Source organism: Acanthopagrus latus, chromosome 24, assembly GCF_904848185.1.
Source record: "Acanthopagrus latus isolate v.2019 chromosome 24, fAcaLat1.1, whole genome shotgun sequence".
In the NCBI taxonomy this organism is placed as follows: domain Eukaryota; kingdom Metazoa; phylum Chordata; class Actinopteri; order Spariformes; family Sparidae; genus Acanthopagrus; species Acanthopagrus latus.
The window spans coordinates 14,824,178-14,837,721 of NC_051062.1; the positions used below are offsets into that span (position 1 = coordinate 14,824,178).

Sequence of the window (13,544 nt, forward strand, 5' to 3'; positions counted from 1 at the left end):
CAGACGGAGAGGAGAGAGAAACGAGCGCGAGCGCCGAACGAAACAAAGAAATCTGCATCGGGGAGAAGATTTAGAGGATTCTCCTCCAGGGGGGAGAAGAATAAACCTCCGAGTGTTTCCAGAGAATCACCTCAACAAAACCCTGATTCAAAAAACAAAAAACTCCATTAAAACTCTGCAGAATTATCTGTTAGCGCTTCCTGTTAGCAGTGTGCTCATTCATCATCAGACAACTTTCACTGGATCACTGTGAGACTGAAGGGAACTTAAAAACATGATGTTTCTAAGGCAAGTTCTGCTCATGTAAAGAGCATTATTGCATTATTGCAAATGAATTAAATCCTCAGAAAGTGTGAGTCACACTGACTTTAAATATGTGTATCTCGTGTGTTATCGCTCTGAAGAAGAGAGTGATTATAGAGAAATATATGCTTCACATGTGCAGAACTTGCCTTAGATTTGTGACGTTTTTAAGTTTTCTTCAGTATCACAGTGATCCAGTGATAGTTGACTGTACATCCATGAGTTCAGTGCTAACAGGGAGAGCTAACAGCTGATTCTGCAATGTTTTGATGGAGTTTTTTCTCGTTTGATGTGATGGAAAGCTCCAGAACAGCAGCTGAATGGACCTGGTGGTGAGATTTTTGTTTTCAAAGTTAAGAACGACCTTCGAACTTTTGAGTCAACGAGGACGAGAAGTTCTTCAGGATCTCAGGGGACAAAAAATAGGAACCTGTACATCTACAACTGGACCAACTCTGCCTGCAGATGAAGAGCATGTGACATGACAGAAAGCTCCAGAACCGGACCTCAAAGTCTGAGCAGTTTATTTATTTGAACAGATCCTGGTGTTTCCTGAGGAGCAGATCAGGAGAAAGTTTGCTCGAGATAAATGATGGATTCTTCAAAAGGCAATAACTCTAAATTTATCCAATCCAGCGTAAATCAGATTCCCACCTCGCCTTAAAGAAACGTCTCTGGGCTGATATGTATATAAACAGAGGGAAATTTCTCCCCTAATGCGGCCCGACTTTAATCCTCCCAGGCCCGAGTCCAGAACCTGACACATACATCAATAACAGTCGTGGATTCTTTGTCATTTTGCTGCATTTTCTCAGCGATACGTTCCCTCTAAATACCGTCGGTTATTACGAACGGGTCTGAAATCATCAAGGTCCCCGAGACGGCGTAAATCTGCGGCGTGAGGCAGACAGATGCGCGCTGTCAGAGGGAATACAAGCGCTCATTTGAATCTATTAACTGGGCAGCAGAGTCCAGGAGAGCAGAGGAGAGCGGGCCCAGAAACCTCTTAGTACATGGCGCCCGACACGAGTCCAGAAGTCAGCGTGCCAGGAAAACAGAAAAAACATTTCACGTCTGCAGGACGACACGGGAGGGATGATCAGGACGGAGCAGATAGCGGCGTCTGGAGCACCTGGGTCCATCCTAATTGACTCGCGGCGAGGCGGATCCACTTTTTAAACAAAGTGACTCGCACTTGAGCTTCATTATATGCGCACCCCATTTCCATAGGCCTCTGGGAACAGGACCTGGGCCGCTCACATAAAATAAATGACCGCTCCATGATAAATGGTTCTATTAGCAATCCAGATTGTTAAACTGTGATATAACAGATCGGAGAGCGGCGCCGGGGCCCATTCATTTTCCCTCCCTTCTGCACACATGCACCGCTGTAAATAGCTTGTTTTTATGTGTAAATAACATATTAAAACTCGGCATTAGCCATGTGCTTTGATAGAGAGGAAATTGTTCTAAATAAATAACACGAGACGGGAATATAAAACAGGGCGGGCTGCTGGAGAGGCGGCGTGGAGGCTCAGAGGTGGGCATGACTTAGGTGACAGGAATCCTGCAGCCAACAGTAAAACACACGGCGACAATAAAAGCAGCAGCCGTATATTAGAGTCTTTTCCTCTCAGGTTCAAGGTCTCATCTGCCGCGCTCGCGTGCTGCATATTCACTTATCAGGAGCTGGCAACAGGAATAATAATGCATATTACAGCCATAAGTAATTGCTCTGTCTCGACACGGTGGCAGACGCTTGTGGTTTTTTAGCGCCGAGCCGCGCCGCTGATATCGAGCGTCGCGGCTTCTTGTTTATTTAAGATGAAAACAGGAAGCTGATAGGGAGGAAGAGTTATGGAGGGAGGGAGATTTTATTTTAGGGGAGAGGAGATTAAAAACTCAGCCGCTCATATTGAGAATTTATAAATATACAGCAGGACGGTGGAGTTCAGCCGAGGTCGGGATTTAGGGTCAGAGCAGCAGCAGGCTCGGGAGTTTTCACTTTAAGGCAACAAGAAGATCCTTTAAATTTAAAGGTGCAATATGTAAAAATGTTGCTGCAAAAGGCAACAAAATGTGTCGTTTTTGTGCCAACAGACACCTGATTTCTCCTGTAGCAACAAAACGCTGTTTCATAAAAAATATGTTTAAAAAGATCACAATATTATGAGAACAGAGAGGTAATTTAGATTTTAAAAGCTCATAATATAACATGTTGTTTTAGAGAGATGCCACGATCGCCACGGACACGTCTTGATTAGCTAATGTTAGCATCATGCTAACTAGCGGAGGTATCCTGACGTCAGGTCAACGTTAGCCCTGTATGCTTCCTGTGTTTCTGTTCCAGTATCAGAAAGATTTGCAGGATTTATTTTTAAGATGACACAAATTACGATCGATTCTCTCGTTTGTTGACACCAGAATTACATTTTTTTCGTGTTCATATAACTTTATAGTCCCTGCTGTCGATGACGATACAGCCATATTCAGATCCAAGATGATATTTTGTCGAATATCATGATAAAGGTTATAACAGATAACGAGCCAGCGTCTTAATCGAGGACAGGATGTTGATGAAACAACTTAAAGCGACCACATGACCAGAGAGGATCATGGGACTGTTCTAATAATGAAGCTGGGGGAGTTTCAGCTTTGTTCAAATATTGAAGAAGACCTTGTGAAGAAATGGAGCGCCGTCCACGCCAGCTCCACATTGATATTCTCTTATGAACAATTAATGTTCGATCTCGTCGTCGTGGCAGGCCACCAAGTTCTTCATTAAAGAGGAGGAACGTCACCAAATCACCGGCTGGATTTCCATTTCAAACGTGGCCCGTCACTGTGGATCCATGTCACTCATGTGTTCTCTGGAGGTGAGAACGAGCTCTTTTAACCTCGTTAGACGCCGCTTTCATCACGCGCTCGCTGACACCTTTAAAACACGCACCTCCGTCCCCTCACGGCCACCTCGCCTCGCGCTCGCCGCAGAAACACCTCAGCAGGTCGGTTTAAATGTGGGTCAGTACTTTCATCTGAGGAGAAGAAACATCTGCTGCTGCGATATTAGATCAGATAATCGAGCCGATAACGACAACGTAGGCACTAATAACACCAGCAGCACCAAGTACACAGTTTGTACATCATCCGTGTAAATGTGTGTTTCCTTTACCTTCAAGGCCTCGTCAAACACCGGCGCTGTGTGGAAGCGGGTCGGGACGTGCGCCAGAATTTGACGAGCTGGGAATGAAAGTCAAAGATCGACTTGTCTGACAAACACGACGTGTAAGACTTTTGGACCTGAGACTTTCAAGATCTTCTAATGAAATATAGAGACGTAAAAACCGAACCGACAAACAAGAAGAGAAGAAAAACATCGATACAGATCCTGCAGAATCAGAGACGAGGTCCTCTGCAGGCTTTCATTCAAAAACTGATTTCTGTTGCCAGTGCCTTCACACAGAACCAGCGGTCTGGGTAAAGTCAGAAACAGGTCATCTATATGACAAATAAACTCTCAACTGAAACACTCTGGTGCCGCAGTTTGGTCCAATCAGAACCCAGATCCTGAGGACTCTGAGTTGTGGTGACATCCTTTACAAAGTTGTAACAAACCAGTGATCCGACTCTCCGGCTCCATTTCCAGCTTTGTTCCTTCTTTACCCATTAATGAGTGTTTCTTTATAATGGCAGGCCACCAAGTCCTTCATTAACCAGTCATAATGTCACTAAATCACGCGTTTAATTTCCATTTCAAAGTCGGCCCGTCACTCTGCGTCTGTGTCACTCTGTGTCGTCCTGGGCTGCAGCAGCTCTTTATACTCTGGAGGTAAGAACAAGGTCTTTCAGCCTCATTATTCCGGCCTTTCATCACGCGCCGGCTGACATCTTTAAAACATGTATCCTCTCTGCGAGCCGCTGCGTCCCCAGCGAGAGGCCGTCGCTGCTACTCTGGATTTAGTTCAACAACACAAACAGCGGTCCTCACCTGCCGGCCCCCCTCTCCACCTGCCATGTTATCTATTCATCAGTGTTTATGTGCTCAAATGGTGCCACACCGCTCGCCTCGCCTTGATGCCGGGGCGATCCGCATTAACGATGCTCTTTTAAGGCCTCGCTCTGTTTAGGATTCCTATCAGACATCTACTGTAAGTCACCTCTGACTGCTGCTGGTACCTTATCAGGCCTGAGGAGAGCCGCGAGAGCGCCGGCTCCCCAGATCTCACTTTATCTTTGAAATGTATATTTCATCGGCCGTGTTCGCTCCCCTTTGCCCCCCGGTGGAGCTCCTGCGAGACCTCGGCTGGCTCTGTCACACGGCGTGCCGAGGCCCGACAGACAGCCGGACTCCCGAGTCAGAACCAGTCCCTGCTCGAGGAGGAAGTTTGAGTAAAGCCTCACCTCTCGTCTCCGTGGGTTTCTTCGGGAGGTCGGAGAACCCGTTCCCGTCCATTTTGTCTTTTTTCTCAGCGGCCCTTGATGAAGACGTCTCCATCGTCTCTGGAAGGGAAAGAACACAGAAGGAGACGTTAATGCCGAGCGAGACGAGGGAAGGAAGGAAGGAAGGAAGGAAGGAAGGAAGGAAGGAAGGAAGGGTTCATTTGGAGTACTGAAGGACTCGCTGGAGACTCTCAGGACTCGCTCGAGTACTCAGACGGCTGCTGGAGAGCCTCATGTGAAGACTCTTCAGGAGAAGAACCACAGCAGGAAACACACCTTTGATTGTGAAGTGGTTCAGACTCAAACTTTTATCTTGTGCATCAAAAATATTCATCACATGAGGTCCTTTACGTCCAGTCAGCAAAATAAAACCTCCACATTTAATCAGCTGTACAGCGTCTTACACACCTGTCCACATCCTGTTGGACGTAAATTATCCCGTTTGACATTTCTGTACATTTTCATCATATGAACTGTCGAGGTTTTGTTTCTACGAGGACACACTGACCACCGAAATCTCATCACTTCATCTTTCCAAGTTTGATGTGATGACACCGAGTTCACTGAGACGTGTTTCTGCCCTCTTCTATATAAATCAGGTGACTGGAAATATTAAAAACACCTTTCAGTTTCATGAAAGTTCAGCAACAGACACTCTCAGCTCAAACTGAACTTTACTATCGAAGGTATTTAATTCACTGCACATCATCGTTCTGTGTCACTGTCAGAAAGCAGAGAAAGAAATTCACTTTATAATTAATATTTTGTTAATCAATTAATTTATCCTGAGTTAAAATCCTCTTTCGTTATCATTTAAAGGTTGTTAAATAAAAGTTATTACCATGATTAAATCTGTGGCGGTGAGTTCTCAGCACCAGATTGACCCCAGCTGGTCCTGGACTCTAATCTGAGCCCGGTCTTATAAAGAGACTTAACCAAGCAGAACCCGGGTGGAGTTTCTAAATGAACCTCGGTAACATGATGGAGCTGAAGAAAGAGCTCCTCTTCTTCAGTCCTCTTTGAAGATAAACTGCTATTGTTCTAACTGTTAAAGCCTCGGAGCCCGTCTGAATGGTCCTGGTCTAAAGGTCAATAGTCAAATAAACTTTGATGACATGTGAGCTGAGACCTCCGCCTCCTCATCCCCCGTCCCCTTTGACCCCCCAGAGCCCCCGAGCCGACCCCCACGTCCTCGCTGCCACGGAGCAGATTGAGTCGTGAATGGCGGCTTCGCGGGAAGACTGAGCGCTGCACCGCATGGCGAGCCGCCTCTCGTGAGAAATCTCTGGACGTGTTCGCCCGGCGCTCCAAGCAGAGAGACCGTGTGTCGAGTCCAGAACCAACGTGGTTTCAGACACACACAGGTCCGTTTAGTATGAACATTTGTTCAATGCTTTGGAGGAAAAGTGGAGGGAAACACCGGCTGACAGGGTTTTAACCTCTGACCTTTGGATTATAAGTGTTTCCTCAGACAAATCAACCAGTCCTCCTCGTATGTAACCTGTTGTGAGTCTTAACTTAGCTGGTCCAGGTGAAACATGTTGCCTCTGTAACTCTGAAGTTTCAGATCTGTGAGCATCTCTTCAACAAAACAAAGTACCACAAGTTAAAATGTGTTGGTCTGTAGTTTAAATCCTCTGTGCTGACACCGATCACCACGCTGCTCAATGTGCAAACAGCAAATGTTAAGCCTGACTAATAATGATTTGCGAGGACACATCAGAGGCCTGCAGGCGTGAAAGACGGCCATTATGTGCCTCATATATCACCTCAACTAAGGCAGCTTTGTGTGTGTGTGTGTGTGTGTGTGTGTGTGTGTGTGTGTGTGTGGTGAGGGACTTCCCATGAGGCTTCACTCTCGGCCTCTCACACCTGTTAACACTGATTCACCCGCAGCTATAAAGACACCAGACTGAAGTGTCAGTCAGCAGCTCGGCTTTGTCTGTTTGGTCATTTACAAACTCAATGAACTGCTGCTGCATCGGAGTGTGTGACCTGCAATCAGAGGTCCGTCAGCCGGCGCCGTCCAGAAACCAGAAGGTCACAGGTCCGGTCTCTGAAACTGAGTCGGTCACAAACACAATGTTTTTACCTGAAGATCCAAAAGATCTTTGTTTTAAATGTTATTTGAGATGCTAAAGTCCCCAAACAGTGTGTATTTTCAACCTTAAAGCCATTTAAATTAGACAATTGGGGTTTTAAAAGGTTTTAAAAGGTTAATTACACCAACTCTGACTTTTAAAAGTAGGATAAAAATGGCTACTGTTGTGTGTATTAAGAAGCTAACAGCTAACCTAGCATGTTGCCTTATTATCTTTGAGCATTGCTGTCTGAAAAAGAGTTTTAACCAAAGTAATCTGCTCACGCATTGAACCAGTAGTAGCCCAACTTTTAAAAAATACAAATACAAGGCTACTGTAGCTAACTATTAGCCTAGCGTTACCTCGCTGCTAACTTTGGCATTGCATTCTTTTAACTAGCCACGTAATTTTTTTCAACATATTCTACCGCTAACGTACAAAAACAAGAATGGAAAAAAAAAAAAAAGTACAGCCTCTGTTTTGGGTTGCAAGCAGCTAACAGCTAACCTAGCATGCTAACATGTGACACTGCAGAAAAAGTTTAACTAGCAACATATAAGTTACTGGTCAACATGTCATCAATTTGTTACCCCCCCCCCCCCAAAAAAAAAACTGGGCTATTGTTTGTGTAGCAAGCAGCTAACGTAGCATGTTTTGCATTGACTGTTTTCATATATATTAGTTTCCAGAAAGTTATGTAGCGTGCTAATGATTGAATTAGCAAACATGGGCTGATATTAAAGGGATAGTTTGTATTTTTTGAAGTGGGGTCATATAAAGTACATATCTATAGAAGTATCCCTTTATTTAAGTTAGCTTATGTAGGAGCATGAGTGTTGGTGTTAGCTGAACCTTGTGAAGCTTTTTACATGTGTAGGCTACGTCCCCTTTATAAAATCAGAAAAATAATAATGAATGAGACTTTTATAGTTGTACTTTGAAGTTTAGCAAAGTAACTGATTTAATTTAAGAGTAATCAACATTAGCTCTGTCACTATATGAGGTCATGGACCTGGTGAAACTGGACACTGACTCCCTAAACATCAGCGAAGTTACTTGCAGGAGTAGCTAACAACCGCGTTAGCAAGTCAACAGCTCAGTTAGTGGTGTAATTAAGTGTCACCTCCCACTGTCGACTGTGGGCTTCCTCTGAAAGGGCAAACAATGATTCATTTGAGAATAATGGCCAACAAAGAGACGCTCACAGTGAAGTTATTTAAGAGAACAAGAGGCAGGATAACCCTCCCCCCCCCGTCTCTACAGAGCCAAAACACACTTCACTTTTTATTACTTGTGTTGCTTCACAATCATCACAGATGGAAGATGTTTGCAGTGTTAAATCATCATGTTTAACTACTTTCACATACAGTTTTTCTCTCTCTGCAGTAGCTGTTCCTGCAGCATGTGGAGTTCACCCAGAAATATCAAAGTGCTCCCAAGAATAACACCTCTGACACGGCGTAAATTAACTAAGAGCTCACAAACACCCGGCGACACACATGATTTAGATTAGTCCTGTGGAGGGCCGCGACTCCCAGGATTCCACCGGCCTGCAGTGAGACGGTACTTCCTGTGTCAGGGAAACAAATGCCTCTGCCTTCCAGGTGTAACAGCCGAACAAGAGTACAGTTTGGCTCATCACCGGTATTACCAGCAGCCGCTGTCCCGCTGAATTATGGGAGCAGCTCTTGTCAACCGAAACAAACGACTCTGTCTCAACTCAAAAGGTCACAGCGTAGTAGAGTAAAATCACAGAGCACGCAGTCAATTCCTCGGCGCGGTTCCCCTTTCCGAAGGGCCACTTGCTGGAATTTATGGTCGGGCCCTACACCTATTCTCCTTTGAATAATAGCTATCCCGTAAAAGGAGCCCAGGTCGGTGGCGAGTCTTAAATAGAATCCAGCTTCGACCGGAGAGGGGGGTTGTTTATTGTGCGAGTGGCGAATGTACAAATAGAGGCTAACACTGACATTTGAATTTATACCGACTTCCCAGACTTGTTCCTCTTAACTTCCAGAGAAGCAATGAGACCCAAAATCTGAAAGCTAAAAACAGAGCGCAGGGGAGAAGGAGAATTCCCCCGAGGACGAGTATGATAAAGCCTCCCGTTCGCTGCTTATTTTACTGTTTGTTTCACCATTTGTCCTTCAGCTGATAACAACACAGATGCAAGAACAAACAACATTTTCTTCACCTCGTTTGTGAATCAAAGTGTTGATTCTGAGAGAGAAACAGCCTCCGTGGTCAGCGTGAGCGGCTTCACACCCGACTGCCTGGATGTTCAATATCCTGTGGCTGATCTCCTCCAACAGCAAACAGATGTGGCGGCTGAGTTCAGACGGAGAACGCTTCACTTCAGCTCGGCTACTTGAATGAACGCCTCCCACCTGCGGGCCACAGCCGACCCGACACCGCTGTTTATTTGCAGTAGCTGCGCTTTAAGTTAGCTTAATGCTCTCTGCAACCGTGTTAGTGCTGAAAGAATCAGTCAGTTAGGCTGCTCGGCTCGTCAAACAAGGCAGTTCAGCTCCCTGCGTTTTTTTATCCCTTTCCTGCTTTTACAACTCATCATCGATATTCACGGCTGCAGTTCAGCTTCCAGCTTTGGTACATTTTAAATCCTTCACTCCACTTCGTTAACTATTCATGCTCCTTCTGATCCAACCTCCAGCAAATTCACACAACAAAATAAAGCCAGCAATTCAGTTCAGCTTCCGCTTTTCTACAAACCCTTAAAATGTATATTAGTTTCTCGACATTGTTGTTAATTTCCCCACAGAATAATGCCTGGATATTTATATCATCTGTGAGTGGGTACAAAAGGAGACTGTCGGGACTTTGGCGGAGGTATGCAATCTATTTAGTGCCACAACTCTTAAAGCCTGCCATGCAGTTTAGCATCAGCTTTCCAGCAGCTCTGTGTGGGACGGACAACATACAAACTTCTGCTAACAAGCCGCTGAAGTCGGTCACTTACTTTTTAGGGTTACAGATGAAACTGGACCCACGAACGAACACGAAACCTTTGAGGTCCAAGTTAACTTGTAAAACATCCCAGAAAAAAGACAAAAATTGGGACACTGAACTCGTTTCCTCATCAGTAAAAGACTCAACATGTTACAGCTGCCATGTGTGTCTCCACAGCTCGGCCTGCAGACGGTGTCGAGTCCACGCTGACCGCCGAGGTCGACCGGCTGCTTTGATCCCTGACCCTCGGCCAAATGGTCCCGCCGCAGCACGGCCGCTCGCTGTTTTACAGCCACAGTTTGGACCGCGGACTTCCTCCTCACCGGCCGGATGGGCCCTTTAATTTACACACCAACACCTACGGTCAGTCTTTCTGTTTCACTTGTAGTCATACAGCAAATGTTTGCCCACATCCTGCAGCACAGTCACACCTGAACACACCGTCAGTCTATGTTGCAGCAGCAGTTTGAGACAGTTTGGATTTGTTGTAGAAGGATTTTGTCGGATCGGGAGTGAAGAAATCAGGCTTCTCCCTCAAATATCACCCAGATTTACCAAACACAACAACTTCTGTCCCGCTTTCAAACTCACGTTCTGTTTCTCTGAGGATTTCTGTTGTGTTGGTTATTATTCCTGACGTGTTCGCTGACTCACGCTTGACGAGCGTTTAGAGGTAATAACTCTCCATCATCATCATCATCATCATCACATTAGGCCTTAAATGAAGGGAAACTCTCTGCTGCTCTGAGTCACAGTCAGCTGTGTGGGTGTGGACACAATAACATGAACACCTGCAGAGCTTCATCCAGTCAGTGAGTCTGTACGCTGACATCTTTATACTTTATTGCTATATTGAGACGTTTCTTTGCTGATATATTATCAGCGATGTCCAAACTGAGGCCCAACACAAGAGAAGGAAATTAAATGTTCTCTAAAATTCCCTCCTTGGTTTGTTTATCTCGTTGTCACCGGTATATTATGATGTCACAGTGAAGTTGACCTTTGATCTTTTAAATATAAAATGTTCTACCTTCATCATTTTATCCTTCAAGACATCTGTGTAAAAAAAAAAGTGAGAATTTTAACAGGAATTGTTCAATAATGGCCAGAAAACGTGTGTTTGTTGAGGTGACAGGGATGAAGTCAGGCTGGCAGCCTGGCAACATTCAGCCACCACATGACAGAGTGACGGACATGATGCTGTTAGTGAACCGCTCTGAACGCAGGTGGTGTCATTATTCTATTGATGTTACAACATTTACTTACTGACGCTGAATGTGAACGGTGCCAGGCTGCCAGGCTGATCCAGTCAGGTCAGCAGCCTGGCACCACGACAGAGAAACATCATGGAGGCTGCTGGTGCCATTAACTCTGCAGACATTACAACTTTTACTTGACTGGAGCTAAAACCTTTCAGCAGGAGTTTCTGTAGTTTTTGTTTAGTAGTTTGTCTTCAGTCGGACTTTGTGTTCTGGACTTCAGCTGTGGTATCTGAGCCGCCGGCTGGATGTCGGTGCTCTCAGGTGAGCAGCAGTCAAACAGCAGCAGCTCCTCTCTGAGCTAACAGCCAGTGACAGAGTGGAAAACCTGCCGAGGCCCCGTCACTAACAGCATGTCACAGACCTCCAGGGCCCCCGGCCGGGATCCAGTCTGTCCCCGGCCCCTCTTCCTGGAGAAGAGGGGCCTCCGGGGGGGCCGGACAGATTCCTCCTGACCTCGAGGTCTGATTGAGCTCACGGAAAGACGCGACCGAGGGGGATTGATTGCTAAGGAATACCACATGGCCCCGCCGGGACGCCACATGGTAAAAGACTCTACGGAAGGAAAAAGATGGCAGCACTTCAGAGCTCGCGTTCGCTTTACCCGCCTGTCACGGGAGGAAGAGGCCGAGTCAGACGATGACTGAACACGGCAGAGCGATCACATCGATTGATAAGCACGCTGAGCCCTGATGAAGGCTGCGATCGCTGGTTCTCTCATGTCGAAGTGTCACGGCGGGCGGCTCTGCTCGCGGCGGGGGGGCTTCCTTCATATCCGCCCTTGAAATCCACACACGGACTCCCCGACTCGACTCGGCGGCTGTCAGGCCTGATCGTGGCGTTGCCGCCGTCCCTTCAGGAGTTAATTAACAGACGCATCAAAGGCGATCCCGGAGAGCGGAGGCTGTACAGCACAGAGGAGGAGCCAGGGGCCCCCGGCGGGCCCCCGACCTTTGATTCGTGATGTCTCTCTGAGCGTGAGCGTGTTTCAGCGTTGCATTAAACGCGGCTCTGTTTTCATCATGTGTAATTGCTGCTGCCTGGGTCTGTCGGAGGAAGTTTCTGAGATGTTTGCGGAGGCTGTAACTTCTCTCCGTGTCCGCGGCCCGTCCTCAAACTGTCAGAATCACGTGCTCGCGTGTTAACGAGTGTTTGTGGTGGATCAGCAGGAGGTCGGCGGTCCAAACGGAGAGGAGGAGGTCAGCTGACGTCTGCACGCACAAACACTCGTTACAATACTGATGAGCTCATTCAGTAAATCAATACTTGATTTATGGATGATTGTTCCAGCAGAACTCCAGTTAATGTCCAATGAATTCAGACAGTTGAGGTGCATTTAATTATTAAATGTAGGTTATTTATTTTTGTGTAAATTTGCTTTAAACATTTTTAATTAAATCACAGCAGATTTAATGTATAAAAACGAGAGCAGCTCTTTGTTTTATTAGCAGTTTTTTTGCATCTTACACATTTATTATCAATTAGTTCTTTAAAATCAGGAACCAGAATTGTCTTGTTTTATCTTGTAAAATATGAATATTTTCAGGTTTTCTTTGTCATATATATTTTTTATTAACAGTAAATGTCACACATTTATAATTCTGGACTGTCAGTGAGACGAAAGGATTTAAATGTTTTTACTTTCATGTTGGAGAAAAAGATTCTGGGTCTTGAGATTAATCAACATCAGGAACGATTCTGATCATTGATCAGGGAGAAATGCAAAATAAATCTACTTTATAATCTCAGATTACAGGACTATTTTATGTGTTTCTTCATTTTTTATGCTTATTTACAGTCGACTATCAATTCTTTCTTGGAAAACGTATCAGGAATAATCTGATGAAATATTAATTATCATTTTTGTGATTCACCAATTTAAAACTTAAAGATTTAAATAACGTTTCAGTCCAAAATCCAAATGTGTCAGTTTTACGTAAAAAATAAGTCAAGATGACGAAGAAAACCTGAAATTATTATATTTTAGAAGAAGAAACTAAATATTTTTGTGGTTCTTTTTCCTCATGAAATTGTTCCTGATAAATTTCCTGAGAATTAATTTTTTTGTCAGCTGTTAATAAAACGTATTAAAGACGAGGAAAAGTTCAAATATTTCTTTTCTTTCTGGGTTTAGAGGGAAGATTTCTCCTGATCAATGAGCAGAATTGTTCCTGATAAGTTTCCTTGAACTGATCGATTGATCAGCGAGAGGCTCGCTGTGTTGTCAGCCTGTTCTGTCTCCAGCCAACACCGACCTGCAGCTGCAGTTAAATATCACTTCATCATTGATTCATCGATTTGATTGGACACATTCAAATAATTTATTTGTCTCACTAACAGACGAGTAAAGTTCAGAAACGTAGAAGATGAAGAAAAGCAGAAAATAATCAGATTTTAGAGGATTAAACAAAAACATCTTTACAATTAATCAAATTATTCCTGAACAGTTTTCAAAGAACCGATGAAGGAAATCTGAAAATATTCATATTTCAGA

The 13,544-nt window shown here is 44.8% G+C and overlaps 1 protein-coding gene and 1 long non-coding RNA gene across 2 annotated transcripts in view; one reads left to right on the forward strand and one right to left on the reverse strand.

Annotated features, from left to right (window-relative positions):
• LOC119015332 overlaps positions 1-12,551 on the forward strand; it is a 70,836-nt gene extending 58,285 nt beyond the window's left edge. The window contains exon 4 of the long non-coding RNA XR_005073305.1: positions 9,969-12,551. This is a non-coding gene — a long non-coding RNA (uncharacterized LOC119015332). The remainder of the gene's footprint in view (positions 1-9,968) is intronic.
• LOC119015197 (zinc finger protein GLI2-like) overlaps positions 1-13,544 on the reverse strand; it is a 58,785-nt gene that overhangs the window by 43,473 nt on the left and 1,768 nt on the right. Inside the window, exon 2 of the mRNA XM_037090984.1 lies at positions 4,705-4,803. Within this exon, the coding sequence (XP_036946879.1) occupies positions 4,705-4,798 (94 nt within the window). The 5' untranslated portion in view covers positions 4,799-4,803. The remainder of the gene's footprint in view (positions 1-4,704; positions 4,804-13,544) is intronic.